Raw genomic sequence first — 24,098 nt, forward strand, 5'->3', positions numbered from 1 at the left:
ACACTCCTGCCCACAAATGGGGCAGGAGCTGAAAGGAGGGAGCCTAAATTCATGCATGAGAAATGAATCTAGAACGTGAAAAGGTGTGATAATAATCATATCTAAAGACAAAAAAGTGTTGAAAAAGGGTTAAAAAAAGTTAATGAGACCTTCATCCCTCTCTCAGAAGCCAAGGTGTACAGGCCCTTTTAACTGCTTTTTAGGAACTCCTGTCTTTTACATTTTACTAGATACATAAACTTGTAGTGTTTATTTTTCTGGGGGGGATTGCATCTCTGAGTTTTGCAGTGGAGTACCTGAGTCCCTCCCAGAATTCTCTGTTAGAAAATACAACCTGGCCAGTTCAAGATTTAGAGCTGGTAGCTAATGGTCCTACAACCAGCCTAAAAGGAGGGGAAATCCCAAAGAAGGGGCCATCAGAAGAGTGAGACCAAAGAGAAAACCTTCTTGAAATGGCAGGTTGAGCTGAAGTGTGCTGACCATTTCTTCAGCACCACTTTTCAGGTGCCAGTTTTCAAGCCCTGGTTTTCCTCAGTCTCTTCCCAATGACAGTGAAAAACAGAAGCATCAGTTTGGGAACTCTTACTAATAAAATCCATGTGCTCTCCTAACAATGTTATTTTCACTGCCTTGTTTTGGTTGGAAGAAAATCTAAGTTTTCCAGGCATTTCATCCCTCTGGTTCTCATTAAAATGAAGGGAAATATCTTTGAATCCCACAAAACCACTATGAAAACTGTCCTCCTCAGCTATTCCCATTGCAGGGCTGCAGCTGGCACTTGTTAGCTTGGTCTAGAGCATAAGAAGTTCTTGGAAGTTTATTTTATGGAAATAAAATCAGTTTAGCTATTTAAATGCTGAAAGCAGAGGTCAGCCAAGATGCAGTGTGTCCCATCTGTTGTGTTAGTTACATGCCAAGAGAGCCTTCCATGCACACAAGATGGAAACAGGAGCATCTTTGACAGACACTGCAAACTAAAATAAGCTTGGGGAGCTCAGACAGGTTAAGATCCAACTGACCACGGGCAGTGGATGCAGGATGTTGTTGTTTTGCTGCAGCTTAAAAGAAAATATCAGGGAAGCATATCTTCAGTCTGCAGGAGGTGGGAAATGCTGATGCTCCCCCAAGACACACGTGCCACTGGCTGTCTCACTTGCAAAGAGACTTGATATTATGGTGTTATGACAAGGGAAGGATTTGATGTAAATGAAGCATTTCAAGCTCTCACCAGAAGGTAATTACATGCACACAGCATCCCCTCTGCAAGAAACTCAGGGCAGATTTAGAAGCACACCAAAGGAAAGAGCAGCGACTTCTGTGGGAAAAATTTTGCCACACACATGACTTTTGCCATTACAGAGGTTCACCACAGATTTTTGCCCCTAATGGTCTAGGATCCACAGAATCACATCCAGAGTTGGAAGGGACCCACCAGGATCATTGATCCAGCTCCTGTCCCTGCACAGACACCCCAACAATCCCACCCTGAGCATCCCTGGCAGCGCTGCCCAAACCCTCCTGGAGCTCTGGCAGCCTCGGGGCTGTGCCCATTCCCTGGGAGCCTGGGCAGTGCCAGCACCTCTGGGGGAAGAACCTTTCCCTGATATCCAAAATAAACCTCCCCTGGCCCAGCTCCAGCCATTCCCCTGAATCCTGTCACTGTCAGAGATTGGGGCTGCAGACCCTGATGGGGTCTGACCTCAGTCTCCTCCAGACCAGTGCTATCAGCTTCTCTTCCAGACCCTCCTCCATCTCCATAGCTCTTCCCCTGGGTGCTTTCTAACAGCTTTCTATCTTAAGCTATCAGACATCATCCAGGGGAGAGCTGCAGAGATGGCAGACCCCTGGGAAGGTGCACAAGAGAGAAAGGGATCTTCAGTCAATGCATCCACACATTTTGCCTGATTCCTCTACTTTGGGATGGCAGTAAACCCTTCTAAATGCCCATCTCCCTATTGAACTGTCCCAGAGGGTGCAGACAATAGCCATCTAAAAGGCTGGGCAAAATTAATTTTGTATTGTATGTTAGCAAGGTTCTAGCTATTTAAAATTAATCCTGGAAATGTACTATATTTACTTTTTCTGGCATAAATATAGTAAAGAGTAGGCTGCATCTAATGATTTCTAAATGCTCAAAGTTTTTGCTCACTTGGATCTAGTCTACTATTTTAAGTGATGTGCAAATTACAAGTCAACCAAAAGTCAAAAGACATTACAGTTAAAATCCAGAAATTGGAACAAGGAGTCTGAAAGTCTCACTGATAAACCACTGATGGAAATCACAGTGATCAGATCCTTTTTCTCCATATGCCACAGGTTCACTAATAGGATATTTGCTACAAAGTGGAGATCATATTAATGGTTAAATTAAAAAAAGCATTTTAATTTAAAAAATGCAAAAACCAAACAAACAAAAACCAGAAGAAAACACTCCAAACCTCCAAAACTGATACAAGACAGACTTCAGAACTAAAAGCATTTGAGGGAAGAAGCATCATCCAAAGAGAACCTGAGCTGTTGCAGTTCTGAGCTCAGTCAAGCTAGAAGCCCTGGATGCACACCTGGTTGATGGACACTGACACTGTGTCTGTGAAGATGGAGGAAGATTTATCATTTTACCCCAACCAAGCATCTTGCTTTACACTTTCACCTGCAGCATGCAAAATGCCAAACTCTTTTGTGTTAAACATTACAAAAATGGACAGAATAAAAACGGCTATTCTGCTTTGAAGATGTTGGAAATAATTCTCCTCTACAAGAGAAAAGACTTTATGGAGGCAAGTAACAGCAAAGAATGGGATTGGACTCAGCAAAAACACGGGGGAAGAATTTTTTTTTGTATTTGTAACTGTAATGCATAAAAATGATGAATCATTCCTATCATTGCTACCAATTTTGGGTATGTTTGGGTAACACCTCATTCATTTGCAAATCAGCAGATTTCAAAAATGGGGACAGAAATGCAAGTTTCATGGCAGAATTCTGAGTTCATTAGAAATAAAACTAAAGTAAAAGAGGATTTATGGCCATGATATGGATGAGACAGAAGGTAACTTCTGCATCAAAGGCAAAGACAGAAAGCTGTAAGGTAAGACCTAAGGTAAAGCTGTACTGGCACATTTGCTCTCCTGAGCTCCTACTGCTGCCTGGCTTTTTGCCATCTCATTCTTTGTACATCATTTCAGATGGGAAAACTGCTATCAGTGACTTTCAGAAATGAAAATATATGGTGCGACTCAGAAGTGCCTATCTAATGCAAAAAGGGATGGGGAGGAGGAAAAAAAGATAGACTTTTACCTGGGGTGGAAAGGGGAAAATAATGAATAATAGAATATTAAAGTACATTTGAAAGATTCATTAACCTCAGTTTTTAATTGAGCAGGCAGTAAATAAAGGACTGACTGGAAATAATCAGATTAAATTAATGATTTATGGTCTTAATGCTTTTATCTGTTAGGCTTTTGAAAATCATGTGTCAGAAATTAGTGTAATTAATACTTACATTGATGTAGAACCTTTTGTATAATGCTGCCAGTGATCTGTTCATCCTATTTATTTATTTACCAGTATCCAATGAAATGGGCAAAGACTACAGGAATACTGAGATATTTATGTGCAAGCCAAGGTACAAAATTTAATCTGCTCTCACTCTCTCTTGCACAGACTGGGAATGTGAAGTGTTGCAGCTTCCTATTTGTGTTGTGTTTGATTTTAAGCCAGTGGGTGTTAAGGTAACTCAGGGATTAGCTGCAATACCATGCATGATTAGAGGTTTAATATTACACAGTATTGTAAGAACTCTGGGCAGCAGCAGCTACTCCTACCTACACTTCAATCTTTGTCATGTAAACCAACAAAATCACCAAACACTTTTGAACAAAGGGATGTTCTCTGACAATGTTATTACCTGAGAGGGGTCCCACAAAGCCTCAATGATTTTCCTCTCCTACATAAACTATAAAACTATATTGGAATCCCAGCAAGAATAATTGTCCCAGTGAGGACTGATTCAAATAAGGCATCATTATTGCTTCTTTCTCTTTCCCCCTCTCTCATTAAAAAATTACCTTGTTTTATTTTTAATACTGCTGAGTGCCTTCATGTTCCTTCTGACATTGCAGCAAGAACAATTTCTGAAATAAAAAAGTACCCATGGTCCTTTCAGTCATGTCACAAACTGTGGTTTCAGATCTTATGGCTGCTCTTACCCGTTTCCTTGGGCATGGAGATATTTCCAAATCCCCCAAGCTATGAACAGTACAAATTGTGCCTTGGGAAGGTAACAGCTGATGTGCTGCACACTCTGCATAGCTACAGTCCAAAACTGTCCTTATTTCATTACAACTGAGAGGAAAACCTGAGTCCATTGATTGGTGCCCCAAAGGGCACGAGTATGAAATTACAGAGACAGCAGCACCACCATTCCTGGCTCTGTGATAAAAGGTTCTCATTTCAAAGCAGTGACTTGACTCTGTCACCCAGATATAATGACCCCATCATTAGGGTGATGGCAGCAGCCTTTCAGTTATTCATCTTTCAGAAGCAAAACCTGAATCCTACAAACCTTTTCACTGCAGGAAGTGCAGGTGTTGATAAAATCTTGACTTTTCCTCCCTTCTCTATCTTGAGCTTTTTCAAGCATAACATACTGTAAAGAGATTAAGGCTTACAGAACCACTTTTCCTCAACTTTTGAAGTCTTGGAAGCACTTCAGGATCATCAAAACAGGAGTTTTATAACCTGTGTACTCTGAAACTAAACTTACTGTTGAGATTACACTTTCATGCTAAAATCATTTTCTCTGCTACTTAAAAGTTTCTTAAGAAGTTGTCCTCAGGCTGAAGCTCCTCCTGCTGCTCTGAGGCCATAGGAAAAACTTTCTGGAACTTTGAAGAAAATCCAATTAATTGTTTTATTTGATTTCCAGAAGGCCAAGCTTGGAAATAAAGCAGTGAAACCAATGCTTTTTCATGCTAAGCCATGGAGTCAGTACTCCTGTATTATCATCAATATTTCATAAAGATTTTCTAGTGAAGCATGATCCACACATTTGTTATAATATTATCCCAACAGAACAGTGAGGTGGTTGGTTTTATCTTTGAAAATTTAATTAAGGTAAAAAATAAATATTCAAATACAAGGGAGAGTTGTTATTAGGCTTATGGTATTTTACTCAGTAAATATGTAGATATTTTCTGAATCAGCTTGCTGCTTTTTTATCTCTTGAGGTTTCCCAACTTATCTTCTGCTTCATAACTGAGTTCAACTTTTCACCATGCATAATTCTGACTGAGAATACTTTCTTTCTGGATCCATATCTACGTGACATGATGAATTTTCTTCTTGAATCCGTGGGTTGTCAATAAGTAAAAAAAAATAATGAGGAAAAAAAAAATCTAGCCCCCTATCTGCTTGACATTCAGCAGCAGCATTACAAGCAGATATGAATAAATTCATTGAAAATTTACCCTAAAACCTTCTCTTATCCCAGCAGCTCTCCCAGATTCCTATTTCTCACAGCCTGCTCTGTGTCCATTCATATCATCATCCTAATTTCTCTAAAATTTTCCTCATGCAATTCTGCAGCAAAAGCTTCCAGCAAGAGATGAGTATTTTGCCCAAAAACCAACTGTCCTGGGGGAAACAGAGACATGGTTTATCTGACTCAACTGGTTATCTCGAGGATCTGCTTTGACAGAAAAATATTTTAAAGCTGCACAGGCCATTTAAGGCTGAGACTATTGATGTCAAAACACAACAACAGTTACTGAACCAATCCAGAAATGGCAAAAAATGCATTTTATTTCTGCAAACACCTTTCTAGGAAAACACACAAAAGAAGCAATGTGGGTTATACCTGTGACTAGTTTACCACAACTTTGTTAGAATCCAGCTAATGGGACAGAGGGGAAAAGCCAGGGTAAAATCCATTATGACCCACACATTGCACCAGCTGAAGCAACAGACACACTCCAGTGCAACTCCAGTGTACCTTGATACTGAGATTTACATGCATATTTTGTTCTGGATTAATAAATTAATAATACAGTTTTATTGCTCAGTCTGTATTCAAATATTTGACATATATATTTTTCTTGCAAAATCTTTTAAAATCAAAGCTGTCGTAACTTTTGTTCAAGATCATGAGATTTCTAGATTAAGGGATTACAATTTCTTCTTTTACATCAGTTCAAAACTCCATCATTCAGCATGCCATTCTGTGCTCAAATCTCTGACATGCATTTTCTCTGGGTATCTACTCTGTTTTTGAGCAGGTCTGAATGCCCTCCAATATTCTGGACTCACTATTTCCTTGTAAATTGGTTTTTTTCAGTTTCCTCAGAAATACTTACAGCTCTTACTGAACTCTCTGACTTCTTATATAGTTCTCCCCCTCCATTTCTGCCCTGAAATGGTTCAATTGTTAATGACAAATTCCCTTTCTCTACAGCAATTAGAGCTGTTTGTTTAATTTCTTACTTTGTTGTGACTTTGGAATAACATAGATTCCAGTATTTCCTGTATTTTATCCTTTCATTCTCTGCCATTCCCATTATTTCTCTTACACTTTGTGCTCTAGGCCAGGCTATTTAATTAAGCTCTTCACAGTGTAAGATATTCAAGTAAAAGCAAAGTGCTTAATATTTACTTATTGAAATATAACCCTGCTAATATACCACAGAACAAAAGCCAAGATGCTACACTTTTTACAGAGTAATAAAATGCTAACCTGTCTAACATGTATCCAACACACACAGATTTGAGAAGACAGATTAAAGACAGATTTTAAAGAAGCACAAGAGGAAAAAACTCAGTTTTGGTTAGGGCACAAATAAAACTATCAAATAGGATATGAGAGTAAAAAATAAAGAATGAGGGTAATTTGGTGGAAACATCCTTTCTGAACATCCAACATGCCAGGTGTTGCACCATGATACACTAAGGTTACAAATTCAAACAACTGGTTTGGAGGAGCTAAACCATTAATTTACACAATCAGTTAATTAATAAAAGTATCAAGTGCTCTGGATTGTATTACTGACAAGTTATAAATCACATAGACTGGGGTGTGATCCCATTGTAAGGGACAGCAGATACTAGATACTAGATAAATGGATACTAGAGTTTGTAGGAGTCCTGTTATTTTGGGAAAATATGAATCACACAGCACAGAGCATGATCAGATTGAAGTGAGTCCCCTGCTCAGAGGATGTTATTCACTAGAAAAATATTTTTAAAATATCAGTGATTGAAAAGGGAGTAATTTTATTTTATCTCTTTTAAAGAGGACTCAAATAAGCATGGTTAAAAGTTAATTTGTAAAAAACAAATCAGTTAACTAGAAAATATTGGGAAATCATTGCCAGTAAGTTTTGCTGCAAGGAGATAACCAGGTATTTCTTATAAAAATAAGTAATAGAGAACACTTCAAAATATGAAAGAATTACAGAAAAAAAAAAAAAAAAAAATGAAGAAGTGGCTGCATTACATTTTTGTTGATAGGAAATCCTTCAGTATTATTTTCCAATGTGTAAAACCACATGATAAGTCATTTGCTAATGAATGATGACCTCTAGGAAATCAGATAACAGAACCAGCAGAGCACTGGCTTTATGTTTAACAGTCCCAAAGCTAGAAATGCATTCAACTTGACATGGGGGATTCTGCAGCAATTTCCCAGTTAGTATTTTCTCAAATTTAATTTTTAATCTTGTACTCTCCAGGGATGGAAGAAAAACATCATCATTACCCACAAGTTGCTAACTTCATGTAGCATTTGCTTCTTATTTACATTACAGAAATATGTGTGAACAAATAAAATTATCCCTCAACTCTTTTGGTGTTGCTATGAAATGTAGAAGTGCAGCAGTCTATGAAAAAAGGGACAAAAGAATAGAAAATGGTTACTCAAGAGAATGGTTAGTGTCTCACTGACTCTGTTATAGGTAGGAAGAAATTTTGGAAGCAGAGCCATATGGCAAAGTGGCCATGAGAGAAGGAAGCTCCTCTCCCTTCCAGCCATCCTGGCTCCCTTGTTTCACTAGAAATCTGCCAAGGGCAGAGTTGAGGGATCAGCATCTGCTGTAGCCCAGTTCTCCATGTCAAATTGTTTCATTTCCTATTTCTGTGCCAACAATGCAGTTCACAGGTCACAGGTTCTGCAGCTGCTCCCTCTCACAGCCCTGGAGCTGGACCCTTTCTGCCTGAAGGCAGTGCTGGCTTTTGGGCAAAAACAATCTTGACAATGCAGACACTGAGTATTTACCTCCTTTAATAACCTGCCTTCTTCAGAGACAGGAACACAAGAGGCTCTAAAAGTCACAGAGCAGCAGCTATTTCTGAGTCTCACCTTTCCCAAGGCACTTTGATTCCATTTCAGCATTAATTGAGACACCAGAAGATGAAACTGGCATGGATCCCAGTGGAATCCAGTGGTTAAAGTCAGTAAAAAAGGCAGGATAAAGAGATCACCCATGACACTGCACTACCAGAAAGTTGTATCCTGAAAGAATTGGAGCTCATTTTGCCTCAAAGGCATTTACCCCTCCAAGGAGGAGAAAGGATCTGGCTGCAGGAGAGACTCAGGAACTTCACTCAGAGAGTTCAAACTTTTCATTGTCTCACTGCAAATAATTGGACTTGTGGCTTTAGCTGATGTTTACAAGGAATTAGGAACATCTGCTGCCCACACAGGGAAGAAAGGCCTGGGATGGAAATTAAAACTGAGCAGATGAAACACTAGAACACAAAGGGAGCTCACAGCTTTAATTTCAAATAAAATCTATCAACTTGAAGAGCTCGAATTAAACTAATCTATGAACTTCTTAACACCCCTTGATTAAAAGCAAGGATTACCACCTCCTAAATAGTACTTCTTATCTAGCTTAATGTCAGCTAAAAGAAAAATGCAGAGTAAAAACTGATCAGTCTGTAAGAGTAAACCCAGGGATGTACACATTTTTCAGGATGCAAGTTGGATGCAGAAGCTGTGACAGAATATTGACACTTTTTCTCCATCATCAGAAGCAAACAGCTAGGTGTGTACTCTGATGAAGCAGCAGTGTGCACTTGAATAAAAAAAGCACAGAACATCTCAAGTATGTGTGAAAATATCAGCAGGAACAGCCTTTGTTCCTTGAGAAATAATGAACCAATTTTTTTTTCTTAGGCTTCTTCCTCTAGTTTTTGTCTGTCTTAAATGAAAACCTGTCAGTTCATGAATTTATACAATATTTACAAAAGCACAAAGAAACACTGTCATCTATTCCTTATGAAGGCCACCAGGGCTCCTGGGAGGGAGCTGAAGTGCCACATGTGGACCCCCAGCACTCCAGCGACCTCAAGAGCACTGCAGAGCCACACAGGTGATCTTCACTCCCTAGGAGGAAGTCTACTCTTGCATTTCTTATGAAGCAAATACTCTTTGTGGTTTTCTGAGAGTTATTTCTGTAAAGAAAAAACACTGGTTTGGATATTAGTTCTGTTAATGCTGATGTAAATTGAGATTAAATCCATTGTTGACCACCAGAGTGAAATCTTCTTTCACAACTTTCCCCCTTTTCTCTCATGACCAGATGAACTAAGAAGGGCTCACTGAGCAGGCCCAGCTCAGTTTGTTTTGTGTGCTGTGCATACTGACAATGGTTTTTTCTCCTTTCCTGTTTTCACCATGCAAACCTGCTTCCACATTTATGATGGAAATATTACAATCAGTCTGAATTAGGGAGCTCCAAATAAAACAGATCTTAGAAAATGAAAGAAAGATTGCATTGTGTCTCATAAAGAAGTTCAAACTCTTTTATTCTTTTTCTTTTCTGTAAAATTAAAAAACCTTAAGCCCCTAACCACCCAAAAGTAACCCCATTATCCTCTTCAAAGTGGCAATTACATGGAGGAAATTAATAAAGGCTCCTGCAAACTTAATGGACAGAGATATTATAAACCAAAACCAGAATGGTGCTGTCAGATTTCATCTGCTACAAATGGCCATCCAACCTCAGATGTTATTGATGTGCTTGCACTAGATCAGCTCTAAATCACCACAAACCATTTCCTAACTCAGTTCTTCCAGGTGATCTTACAAGGCAACTTTCATTATTTGTCATGTCTCTTAAAATCTTTTCATTTTATATGAGGTGAAACTGATAGAACGACGTGGGAAAATTCTTCATAAAAATCAATTCATGCAAAAATGGTAAGGGACTTTTGAAAAGTTCATTTTTAGGTGTTTAAATGTGGTGCTTCATCAGTTCATACTGAAGAAGAAAAAAAACCCTTCATTCAGGTTTTTTGGAAATAAGAATAATGCAACTGAGTTTAACATTTATAAATGTTCACTGACCACCAAAATGGTGAAGTATTTCCATAAAAGCATTAAAACTCCCCAAACTGAAACAACTAGTAGAAATCTCTTGGACTTATATCCATCCTTTTAAGAATGGAAAGTATGATCCAATCCACTATAATTTGAATTTCAACTGAATTTCAGCCTGCTACCATGGCTCTTGAGAGTTTACTGGATGCTGAATTTCATCTACCAGGAAAACCTGTTAGATTTAATAATTTAATAATTTAATTTTTCAAGAAACCCCCAGTGCAGGGGACCAACAGTTAAACCAAGAAACCTCTACTAAACAGAATAATGAAAATTAATTAATTGGCTTCTTTATAGTGCTTTGATAGATGCATTGAATAAATCTGAGCTGATTTGTCAGTCAAGTGCCTTTGTGTGGTAAGTATTAGAATTATCTGTCATTAACCTTATGCTACTAATGAAGGTGCTCAGGTAGAGAAGTTAAATGACTTCCCAAGGTCACATCTGAAGTTGGCATTACAACTCAGTCATTAGAGATAATTTAAAAAAACAAAAAACAAAAAAAAAAAAAAACACCCCAAAAAAACCCCCAAAAAAAGAAAAAAACAGGATTCATTGGGTAAAAATCATGAGCTGGAAAGGCACCGTCACTTCTGTAACCTCAGTTTTAGAAGGCAGGAAAAAAAAATAAACTGAAAGATGGCTGTGAAAAAACATTCCAAGGAAAAAAGTTACCCATCTAAGCCTGGAGTGGTACCATCTAAATTCTGTTTTATTATATTATTATGTTTTACTCCCAGAATCTGACTGACAATTTGATTTATTTTGTATGATTTACATTATAGTTAAGTGACACCTCACTCTATGTTTCCAACAAAACCCATAGGCAAATCAAGTTGTCAGTAAATGTCTCAAAAAATGACAATCCATCTTTGTTGTTATTAATGTTATGGTAAGAGGTGGGAAGGGAAAATATTATGTAATGAAAACAGCTTTTGAAAAAAGATTTAAACGTTCTGCAATATGGACTATAAAAGAAACTTAACCTCCTTAAGGCTCAAGCTGAGAAAAGATATTTTCAAAAATGTATTGGCTATGCAGAGAAAATTCTGCCATTTGTATTCAACAAATATCAAGGAGTGCAATTTTTTTTCCCTCAGGATGGAAAAACGTAGGTTTGGTGTAAAGAAATATTAAAACCTGCATTATTTTTCCTGACCTTTTGACAGGCTGTCTCTTGAGCTTGGTAGGACATCCAAGAAATTCAGATTTCAGAATTAATGATTAATACTACAGACTTTTCACAGTACTGAACTGGCAGTGCCAAATTCCTCTAACATGAGCCAGAGCAGCTCCACACCCTTCAGCAGAGCTGGGTTTGCACATCTTCACAAGCACTTCTGGCCCTGTGCCTGGGAAAGCATCTTCCACTTCATAGTCACTTGATTATGTCTCATCTTGAAACCACATTTTACTATTTGCAAGATACTTGACCCACAAAAGCAGAGAAGTCCATCTGCTAAGATTCCATTGTGCATCAGTAAGTAAAAATGATGAAATTGTTTCAAGTGCAAAATCTAGTATAAAAGGGACATAAATACATTCCACATATGTGTTTGCTTCTGCAGACTGATGAACTTGAAATTTGGGGTTAAAAATTTCACTTGCATTAGAAATTCATTTCTTCAAGATGTTTTTTTACCTGAACCAGAAATACTTCTTACAACTAAAAGGGCAGGATCCACCTAAAAGAAACCATCCTTGGAAAAAAGTAAGAATGCACCCACAAGCCAGCACCAGCTGTCACAGATATACAAGATTCAATTAAAATCTGCTTCTAATAGTCTAGAATAACCTAAATGGAATAAAAACACTAGTTATTAGGCCCAAGACATCTATTGATATCAATATTGTTGCTTTTTGGTGGGGCACAAGCAAAGCACATGTCAAAAATCATTAACTAACCTCCAGTTTTGGTGTAAAATGCAAATCTAATGTAATGTTAGGCTTGTAAAACCAAGACTAAAAAACTAAAGCTCTTTTTTTTTTTTTTTTCTTTTTTTTTTTTTTCCCATAGAATCACAGAATGCCCTGGGTTGGAAGGGATTTTCAAGCTCTTCCAGTCCTACCCCCTGCCATGGGCAGGGACACCTTCCACTGTCCCAGGCTGCTCCAAGCCCTGTCCAACCTGGCCTTGGACACTGCTTTTCCTGGCAGCTTTTCAGCAATTTTTCACCATGCTCAGAGTAAAGAATTTCCTCCTAAGAACAAACCTACATTCTCCCTCTGACAGTTTAACAGCATTACAGTTCTTTATTCTTCCCATTAAAGCTGTGGGTTTTTCTGGCAGGGAGTTTTTGGCTTTTTATATTTTTTTTTTTTTTACTACACCCCTATAAGGTATTTTTCCTCCTTTTATGCCATTACCTCTTATGATATTTTTAAAATATCTACTTAGCTATTTTTAACTTTTTAATAATGCTATTAAACCTGTCATTGCAACACTTTGCCGCAAATCTGTGGAGGATGTGACTGCTATAACACTAACCCCACATATGCTCACTGCATATAAGCCTACAACTCCACTGCCACGATAATATAACTATGAACAAACATTGTGGAGGGGTTTTCCATTTGTTGGGGTTTTTTTTCCTCTCTTTATATACCTACCAGCTATTTCCTTTTTCATTGCCACAGCTCCAGTCACAAGGAGGCAGCAATAAATCTTTGCATATACACAGGGGCTGGGACTGAAAGCTGCTGACAGCCCTGTGATCCTCTTGCAGAAAACAGCAATAAACCTTAATGGATTCAGCACTGTACAGAAATTTTAGACCCTCAAGACCTTCCTTTGGGTACCTACAAGTTAAGTACTACAGCAAACACTTGATTTCCAGAGCAGAATAAGGTACCTTGACTCTCTGTTTGGTTCATGGCAAGAATGAGATGCTCCATTTGAAACATTTGAAAACACATTCCCACTGTAAAAACACATCCAGGTACTTATTTTATCAGGGAACTATCCAGATTTAGTCAATATTAGCCAAAAAACCCTTACTCTTTGCCTCAGCTTGGGCTCTACAGAATTAGAATGAGTCCTGTTTGAACACAATTCATTCAGAGGTACAGTTCAGTACTTGTCAGAGCAGTAGTTCCCTAATTGCATTTCCCTTTGCTAAATAGCACATTGTGTGACAAGAAAATATGTTGCAAAGGGACTACAAAGCCTTCAAAACGTTGCTAGTACAGAAAAATGCCACACAGTGTTATTGAGCAAATCACTGAGTTATATTTGTTTTTAAAAACAGGAGCATTTTTCACAGTTCTTGGTCTGTTGGAGGGCAAACCGAGATGAATATTATCATAATTTTATTAGATGACCATTCCATGAGTATCCAAGGTTTTAATCATTATATTTTATACTCCTCATGGTAGAATTAAGCTATTTCAATATGATCCCTGAAGACTTGTAATTATCACTGGTTGACTTTACAGTGTGTCTCTTCAGAAAGAGAAGATACTATAAGTATATATATAAATATATTTATGTATGAAATACAGATCTCTCAAGACCATATATATTCTGAAGGCTGTGCCTTCTCTTTAGGTCCTTTTCCCTATTTTAGTTCAGACTGACAAATAACTAAGTCCAGAGCAGTCCCTGGCCAGGACCAGATTGTGAAGCACTGATTTGTCTTTTTACTTAATAGACATTTAGCTCAATTGTACTGTTAGTGAAGCTGAACTGAAATTTAATTCTTGTTGCTACTGTCTTTTGACAAACTGCTGGAAACACCATTTCTAACATGCTCAATTGCTTTAATGAACTTCTAAAACACAGCACTTTCTTCTGCCCACCATCCAAACATTTCCTGGGCAATCACCAGCATAAAGTTGACCAAAACTCCTGGAACAACACCTCTACCATTCCACCCAGTATATAACTTTTCCTGCCTCTCCTGGAGTGTTGGAGTCTGAAAAACAGAGGCCTCTCTGAGTTCCTCAGAGAGAGATCAACAAGCTGCAGTGAGAGCTCCAAAACATAGTCCTAGATATCAGTGTAGAAAACAAGTCTCAAAAACAAGTCTCTGTGAGAGTTCCAAAACATAGTTTTAGACATAATAAAAATATAGTAAGAATACTGCATACATTTTTCAGACAGAACAGATAGGCCATATGCATAGATTATATGTAAACCTTCATACTAACAAACTAGAATTCTAATAGGTTTGGAAGAAATGCTTCAGATCCATTTTTTTTTTTAGCTCATTGGGCAATTTGTAAATAAGAATCTATGTATTGGAGTTCTCTCTTGCTCTCTCTTCCTCCACCATCATCATCATCACTACCACCACATGAAGAAGAAGAACAAGAAGAAAAGAACGGAAGAAGAAAAAATCCTCTTGAGACTCTGTACCAGCTGCAGCCTCTGCCTCTGCTCAGGACTCTGCACCAGGCTGCAACTTTGTCCCTCTCAGGGCCTTGCACCAGGAGCTGCTTCTACTTCTAATTGGGACTTTACTTTTATTTGGGACTCTGTGCCAAAAGCTTGGAGCACGGACTTTAACTCTTGGGACTATTTGCCTTTACAATAAACAACGTTACAGCAACTAACAGCTGCTCAGCCCTTTTGAAGAGAAACACAAACCCCAACACTAGAGGTGCCAGATGGAAAGGTGGCTGTGCCAGTGAGGTCACTCACCTCCACCAGCTTGTTGGCGTGCTCGCGGAAGACCTGAGCGTATTCCTTCACCTCCTTCTCGTTGCCGCTCTTGGCCGCCTCGATGAGAACCAGCAGCGGGACGTTGGTCTCCAGGAACGAGTCTGATATGTGATCCATCACTGCCTTCCTGAGCTGGGACCAAAGAGAGCACACCAGTAAATAAAGGGCATTTATCAGCACACATTCCCACTGGTCAAGCTGAAGCACTGATGTGTTGTGTCTCACAGCGTTATGCGGGAATTCAGAATTTTTACTTTCTTTTCTCCAATATTTCCGGCAAGCGAAATTAAATATTTGAGGGTCTGGGCTCTGCAAACCCCTCCTTGGATTTGTGCTGTAATCCTACTGGCCTGAATGGATCTGTACAGAATGATGGTGATAACACTAATGGAAGACACAGAAAATTGATGAGAATTGAAAGCTCCACACTACTTGAAAAAACAACTCAGCTCACTAAAAAGCCAAATATGGATTAAGGTGCTTAACTCCAAGCAACCATTAAAAATATTAGCCTGACTATTTCTAAGCCTTCTCTAATTCCTCCAGTGAATAGTATTCCATGCAATAATTAATATTTTGTGTAGCAGATGCCTTGTGCTTTGCATTCCCATTTGAATAGCTCCAAGAAGCATAATCAGAAAACCTTTTTAGCATTTTCCAGGCAGATTAGAAAACATACTACAGTTTATTCTAAAGGAAGAAAAAACCACCTTTGAAGTTACTGAAGATTTAACACCTGTTAGTCTATATAAACATCTATTTGAAACAATATTACTGTAAGAATGATGTCACTAACCTCTTTTCCACCTTGCTAATGACCACAAATTAATGTCAAACTTCACTGAAATTTGAAAGACAGCCAGAAAGATGACTGAAATCTTAAATAATTCTTCCTGGAAGCTTAATTTCTCTGTAGGTTTGTGGATTAGAAACATCTTGATTATGTTTTCTCCAGCTTTTGGGTTGTTATGAATGAAAAACTGTGGACTCAAAGAGAAGCTGGGAGCTATTCAGCCTGGAGGCTTGGTAGCCATTAGTCTCCTTAAATCATGCATTTTTAGCTAGATGAAGCATCCAGAGAAGTAATTTTCTCTATTCTGCAGCTCAGAAAAGCTTTATCTAGACAAGGTGCCATCAAAACACCCAATCACACTGAAAACTGGCCTATTGTCAGACATTGCAAATACACAATCCAAGATGGATTTGCTGTTTGATGACAGCAATTCTCAGCTCTATTTGAATCAGGGAAAAAGTTAACTTTGAATATTTTCCTTCATTTCCTGAGTGGCGGCAGTAAAAACAAGGAAAGCAAAGTAGCATACATGTGCTTGTAGGAGGTATTCCTTTTATTTCCATCACAACTGAAGAAGTCAATGTATTAAGCAGTTCTCAATTCTCCTTAAAAAGTAATTCTACTCAGATTCAACCTGGAAAGCTTTTTTTCCACTTTCAAAATGATTAAAGGCACTCAGAATAGCTAACTCAGTAACACATACAAACAGGGGGAGGAAAGAAGACAAAAAGAAGAAAAGAATCATCTATCAGAGACCTGCCAACAGTCTGGAAGCTGGTGTGTGTTTGCTACCACCTATTACATTTCCATCTTGTTCTCTTTATTTTTTCTCTCATCAATCTGCTGCTATCTACTTGCTGACTCTTACTTTATTCTTACATTAAAAGCTCTTTCAGGCCACACTTTGGGCCTATTTGCACAGCATCTCACACAATGAGACCTCAATTCATGAATAGTTTTCATAGGCACCATCTCAATAGAAACACTAATATTGCTCCAAGTACATCTAAAAATTGCAAGAAAAAGAAGAAAAAATATTATAAGATGCTTAGTGTCAGATAATACTGCAGCAGCACAGCACCTTGCATTCTATGGTTGATAGATTTCCAGTCAGTATTTATAAAAAAAAAACCAAAACCTAAAATTCAGACACATGGTGGGATTCTTGGGGTTGCTCTGTGCAGGACAACCAGGAGTTGGACTCAATGATCCTTCTGGATCCCTTCCAACTCAGGATATTCTGTGATTCCCTATTAAATCAATAGTTTCACCTATAGCCAGCAAAAGGGGAAAAATAGTGCCAGAGAAGGTGCACCATAAATTTGCACAATTCTCCTCTGCAGACATCCATTTCCCAGGGCTTGCTGGAAAACTCCAAGATACCTCATTTGTGTACCCACAGTTAGATTTTGATGCCCATTCTATCCAAAAAGGCCAAAAGGCAGCATTTCCAAAAGAAGCTTTTAAAAATCCCATGTGGCTTCCAGCTCATTCTCAGTGAAAGATCCTTTAAAAATTCCACTTGCTCAAGTTCAGTGTGTGCCAGTGAAAACCTACTGTCCACTGCACTAAAAAAAACCTTACTTTAAATGCTAAATGAGCACTGACACTTTTCTGTTTGGATCCTGCCATAAGGAGGGATCTGTTCCAAAGGCTTGTATTTATTCAGTGAACAAGCAATTCAATTTTTAATCTAAGGTAATGTGGTGTTATAGACTGGGTTATAACAATATGCCCCATGGAATTGTAACAGCAGTCTCAGGACGTTCAAGTAAGCAGCTTATTTTCATCAGTGTTAAATATCTTCAGCCCACAACCACATACCAGAAATCAATAAAAAGGACAGCAAGAGCATCAGCTAACCAGCAATTTGGGGTTTACCATAGTAAATATACAGTAGAGCTCTTTCTGAATCAAAATGAATGAATAAAATGGATATTTTGTTTCTAATGGTAACTGTGTGTTACCCTCTGAGATTTGTAATTGCAGCAGCTGAAAAAAAATCTCAATTCTGACTGCCACAGGTTTAATACATACAAAATTAATACATTCTATTAACACTTCTGCTGTGTTAATCGTAGATGTCAGTAGAATATTTCTGGCCCCTCTTGTAAAGAGGCATTATAATTTCTTCAGGAATTTGTTATCTGAGTTTTAGGATGCCCTTGCATTGATGTTGAAAGGTAGAGTTAACAGGTTTTATGTATGCAGGAGACCACATATTTTGCCATCCTTCACCACAAGCTGTAAAGAAGGACTTGACAAAATCATTAGTTAAATGTGACAGCAGCATGAAGGCAAGACATTCATCCAAAGCTCAAATGGATACATGACAAGGTAATATTAATGGCACAAGACAAGGCATTTAAAAGTACTGGCTCACTATTACCAGTCTATTTGATCCAATTAGGGCTATTCATCAAGGTAAATAACTACTGGAAAAGCAATCTTGTGTGTTCCTGTGCACACTGCAACAAAGTCCAGCCTAAGTGATGGCTTGTGCACCCAGATCTCAGTTTCATCCAGGTAATGTCAGTTCTGAAGGGAAGGCTGTGACTTGAATTTGAATGGTCATAAAGCAAACAGCAAAGCCTGTCGTGTTTAATTCCAAAATCTGCACCAGAGCTCTGCTCACACACCTGCATTAACAAATGCCTTAATTTGTGTGAGTTCTGATGTAAATATTATGACACACACTATTACTCATAAGACAACGTTTTAGGATTTTTCCCCCCTCTGGATTTCTAATTTAGAGATTAATTCAAAGCACAAATTTCACCACATGAAACTTCATTTATTAGAGAAGGAAGCACCTTAAATTGAAGTCTTGCTTAATTCATTTTGTCAGAGAGAAAACTTTATTAGTTTACATTAATAAATTTGCCAGATCAACAAAAAACATAGAAGGAAAACATCAAGACCTGCAAATATTTTTGAAAGCATGAATGGTGCACAGGCAGATTTTATATCTTCCCAGTTCAGTCAATTTCATCCATTTATGGTGCACAGTCAAGTTGCTGTTTTTGATAGCATCATGCTCTACTGTTCTAAGCACCATTTAGGGTTTTTTATCATAGTCAGTTCACAGCCATAACTGAGCTCAAAGAGGTTAAATGCCCACCAAAATGATGTTTTCCATGGCTATATAACAACTTTAGAACCAAAATGTCTCAGTGCTACTTACAGCCTAGTAGAGAATTAAATGTCTAATCCTGCCACTGGAAGGTAAAGCCACAGCAGGAGATTAATGACTCCAACAGATTGTTAAACTTTATAAAGCCTGGCAGTACAGAGCTGCCTGTAACAAAAGTTTACCAAGGAGCACCTTATTCACCATTTTCCATTTAACGTGTGTTGCACCCCAGCTCCAGTTTGCACCTGCAGAGCTCCCAAACAGGCATTAATTCAATTGAAAGGGATGAAAATAAAGCCTTCTCCACTGCAGTTAAGGTGTGTCACCTCCAATATGCTGTGAAATTGAGTTCTGGAGAATAAGGCAGTGACCATTAGAAGCTGCTGCAGGAGGGTGCTAAAGAGAAAGTCTCAGTTCTGCAGATTGTGTCCATGAGGATGTGACCAAAGAATGGCAACCTGGGGGATGGGGACAGCAACACCACCAACTGTGTCTTGGCAGATTAAACAGCAAAAAAACTAATATATAGGACATGTATCACACTTAGACAGTTAAACTACAGATCTGTGGAATATGTCAACAAAAAAAAAAAAATATATATATATATTTGAGCCAAAGATAAATCAGGAAGAAATGCTGTTACAAAGACAGGTAATACTTATTAGAAGTACTAAATGGCCTGGATCTTAAAGATCATCCAGTTCCAACCTCTTGCCTCCCACTGCCCCAGGTTGCTCCTGTCCAGCCTGGCCTTGGACACTGCCAGAGATCCAGGAGCAGCCACAGCTTCTCTGGGCACTCTGTGCCAGGGCCTCACCAACCTCACAGGGAACAATTTATTCCTAAAATCTCATCTAAACCTGCTCTCTTTTGGTTTGAACTTCTTAATATATTTTTCCATACGTGAGCTTTCCTCTCTCTACAGAGAAGCTGCCATAATCAAGAAAAGATTTGGGGTGAATTTACTAACAGAAACCAAGTTGAAATGACAATTTTTAACCAAAAATTTGAATCATATATAAGAAGCACATACAAAAACATTCCTCCTAGTCATAGGAAACTACAAAGGATTCCTCAAAATGGTTCATGGCCCAAAGCATGGAAGAACCCAGTTATCAAGTGCTAAGACACTTAATTCCCATTGATTTAAATATTTTTGTTTGTTTGCTGGGGTTTTTTTGAGGACCTAAGGTGGGTGCTTTATCAATTTTCATGACAGAAAATTTTTATACCTCCCTTTCAAAAAACATTTTACAGAGAGAGCAAGCCTCAGGCTTGCTAGCAATATTAGTGCAGTTACATAAAAACAGATAAAAAATTATATGTTTGGGGGAATGATAACCACATACTCCTCAAACGTGAGGATTATCAGGATGTGAACTCTGTCTTTCATGTCTGGATAGAACAATAAAGACCCAATTCTGATGGCAGTGCTGGGATTCTATTAAATATTTATTACGTCTAAAAATAAAGGATTATACAGGGGTTTAACAGGTAGAGGACAGTACAGAGATTCCTATCAAAAATGTGGGAAAACCAGAAATACAGGTAGGAAATGAGCAGACAGTGAAAAGCATTAGGGAAGTTAAAATAACCCAGAAGTGAAAAGACAGTGATTAACTTCTGCATTCTGTATGACCTGAGAGGGTAGAATTGTGATAAAGTGAATGTGGGAGGGTGAAATTGCAGAACAGGAAATTACATGTAGGAACAAAGAAGGGAAAAACTATAGGTTATCCTAGCAGAGATAAAAAAAGGGATCAGACTTTGAAAAATAATCTTGTGAAAACTGAAGAGGACTGTAAAGTGCAAAAAAATGTCACCAAAAGCTGCAGACCTGAAGGGTCTGATGTAGAAGAGGTGAGACAAAGAAAAGGTAATGAGGAAGAATAGAGATAATGGCTTAAAAATCCAAAGATGGAACTAAAACTACAACCTATTGTGTAGCTTCATACACTGTCTCAGGCCCTGCAGAAATGATACTTAGATCAAGTAGAGTGGCGTTGGAGCTTTATGGAGTTTTTTAATCAAATACAGTAAATAAATCAATAAAATGAGGAAAAAGCTGATTTGGGGAGATGAAGTAGATACTTGGTCAAGATGGGAAGGAAATTTTCTACAAAAACTCCTAATGAAGTTATCCTCACTATGAGCAGTTGGATCCAATAAGCCTTACAGGTTTAATGCAATAAATGCAGTCCCACCTAACCCAGCTGCATGAACAGCCTGGCATGGTAAATATTGCCAGCAGCTCCCCAAGAACCAGAGACTGAGCCCAGTGGAAGCTGCTGACAGACCTGTCTGTTGAGGTGCCAGACAATGGCTGAAACAAGATTAAAAATTGACTGTGTGCTGCAAAAATGGATTTCTCATCATCCTGTCCAACAGTCACTGGAAGTCACCAGCAGATCCTGCCCCATGGACAGAGATGGTTGATATCTGATGCTATCAATTTTCATTCATGCCTATCAGTCTGGGGTTTGTTCTTGGGTTTCTTTTGTTGGGGGTTTTGTTGTCTTTCTTCTCATTTTGCTCACATTTTGTTTTCTTCTCATTTGCAGTAATTTTTACACAGTAAGAATTGGAAACAAAACCTTTTGTATCTGGTTGCTTAATTACAAGTAGAACATAACATTAAAGATATTTCTGAACACTTAGAAATAGAGTTAGTGAACAAAATTAATGTCAATTAAGAAACTAATGTAATGTTGAAATCCCATTTGGCAATTAAACTCTACCTACTTTGCCATTGCTCATAAAGCCATTAGGAAGCTGGAATTAAAAAAGTCTTTGGAAAAGGATTATGTTTTCCTCCACATTTTTAGTGCTCCCTACCTCATGCTACTGCATTATTGATAATGAACTCTAACATTTAAAGTTGTTATTATGAATCCAAACTTCTCTAAGTTCCTTTATCTGATGTGACTATAGGACATTCTTGAGATGACACTACAGAACAGTGAAAGCTTCTTTATGTACAACTATTATCAACAGAGATACCTTGAAATACATTTTTGGTGGGTTTTTTGTCTTTTTTTTTTTTTTTTTTAATCTAGTTTCTGGGTATTTTTATTTATTATGTAGCAACATTATACACTTCCACTGAGCTTCTCCCACATTGACAGTGTCTTTTATCAAAAAGATTTTTAAAAAACCTCCATACTTACTCCTCTGCAGTGATTACAGAGCAGACATCTTCTGAACACAAAGATTTTTTGAAATACCTGAGGTTTTATGAGGTCTCATTATCTGAGGAATAATACACAAACTATGTGCAGTAATCTCTTCCAATGCAATAGAGCTGTAACTGAATTTTGCCTCCTAATTCTTCTCAAGGCATTATGAAAGGCAACCCTCTGCTCTTGACTTCAGTTAAAAAAAAAAAAAAAAAAATCAAGTCCCTATTTCAAAAAGGGAAAGCAGCCATGGTTACTACACCGTGGCTTTTGCCAGAAAGAAAAAAAAAAACAAAAAAAAAAAAAAAACAAAAAAAAACCAACTATCCATGAGTATTATGTTGCAGATCAAAATTTCCCTTGTTTGATGAAAATGTTACACATTTCAGCTGCAGCTTTACCCCAAACTACCTGATATGGGCATAGTTTCCTGAAATATGGCACCATATGTGCATCAGTAAACATTATGTGTTGAGTAAATTAAACCAAGCCTTATAATTAGGCAGTAAGGAAATTACTGCAGACCTGAAAGAGTAAATCAGCAGTATTAAAGCACTCTCCATTTCCTCTGGAGCACTTCAGAGCACCATAAAAACCTCAATGTCACAGTGATAAACACCTAGAAGTGCATTTTGAGGGAAACAAAGACGTGTGTGTTCAAAGAAGTTCAAATCAAACTCCTTACTGATTTTAATTCTAACAACAGTGCATTTTCCTTAATTCTTTAGATCAGATTTTTGAAAATTTTACCAGAAGTCCTTTCCTGAAGTAAATTCACCAGTTATTTTACCAAATGGGAGCAGACAAAAAGTGGAAGTATAGATCAGCATCAAGGGCTCTTGGCTCTTTCAGACCACATTGGTGACATTGAGAATGTCCCCACTCCTGGGGCCATAAACTCAGGGGAAGCTGGAAGAGCAGAGGACTCCAAGTGCAGCATTGCTATCTCTGCCTTCTAAGCCAGTATCACACCAGACTCTGGCCTAACACCTTTGTACAGGCTGCAAAACCTAGAAAACAACTACAAATCTAGGAAATAACTATACACAATGCAGTGCACCCATATTAAATGAATACAAAGCATACACATGTAGCCCTGGCACAGAAATAAATCTGTATTAGCATTTTATAGACTGCTTTTGGGAAGCCAGCTTCCAGATTTCCATATTCAAGAGCACTGGAGTCACTGCAGGTGAAAATCAAACCTATTAAGCAACAAGGAAAAGGTGCTGACTTTCTCACAAGCAAGAACTGATGCCACAGGTGGCCTTAGGTTCAAAGGGATTTGGATTAATTTGTGGCTGGCTCCCTTTAAAAAATGCCAGCATTTTTTCAAGATGTATTTTCATGCAAAGAATGGGGCAATCAGCAATAACACTGCACTTCCCCTTGGAAACAGCCAAAAACTCCTCGTTGGTAATACAGCACAGACTCCTGTGGATCTGTTTCAGTGTGACCTTGTTTCAACTCTGCCTTTTCAAAATAAATCTTAATAAACATTCCTGCAAGACTATATCCTGAAGTTACAACCTCCTTGGATATTCTGCTAGTGCTTCACACTTGCATTAAATTCTGCATCTTCAAAATATTACATGAACTCTTACAAACTCTCACAGTATTATGTGAGCTGGGGAAGGTCTGTGACCCTTTTGTGCTCTGTTTTCTTCTCCTATTTAAATTATACAGATCTTGAATTTTAAAAAATTCCCTTATAATCCTTTATAAGGTTATAAAGATTGCTGCACTATCAGCTGGTTCTAGTGGGTAGCTGGAAAGTCAAAGGACTCCTCACACAAACCTACTTGTTCATGACTCCCCCTGTACAAAGAGCTTACACAAAACACATCTTTGAACCCCCAGCCACCCTCCAGAGATGAACTCTCCAGTGACTGTGAGGGAGGCTGAAGGAAAACCACTTCTTTATGTCCCCACCACCTGATTTCTGTCACTGACATCAG

The 24,098-nt window shown here is 38.2% G+C and overlaps 1 protein-coding gene across 2 annotated transcripts in view; it reads right to left on the bottom strand.

Annotated features, from left to right (window-relative positions):
- CTNNA2 (catenin alpha 2) overlaps positions 1–24,098 on the bottom strand; it is a 446,082-nt gene that overhangs the window by 79,825 nt on the left and 342,159 nt on the right. For both annotated transcript variants that reach the window (XM_056490098.1, XM_056490099.1), the window contains exon 9: positions 15,018–15,170. In XM_056490098.1, coding sequence (XP_056346073.1) covers positions 15,018–15,170 — 153 coding nt within the window. The remainder of the gene's footprint in view (positions 1–15,017; positions 15,171–24,098) is intronic.

This window comes from Oenanthe melanoleuca, chromosome 4 (assembly GCF_029582105.1).
Source record: "Oenanthe melanoleuca isolate GR-GAL-2019-014 chromosome 4, OMel1.0, whole genome shotgun sequence".
Lineage (NCBI taxonomy): Eukaryota > Metazoa > Chordata > Aves > Passeriformes > Muscicapidae > Oenanthe > Oenanthe melanoleuca.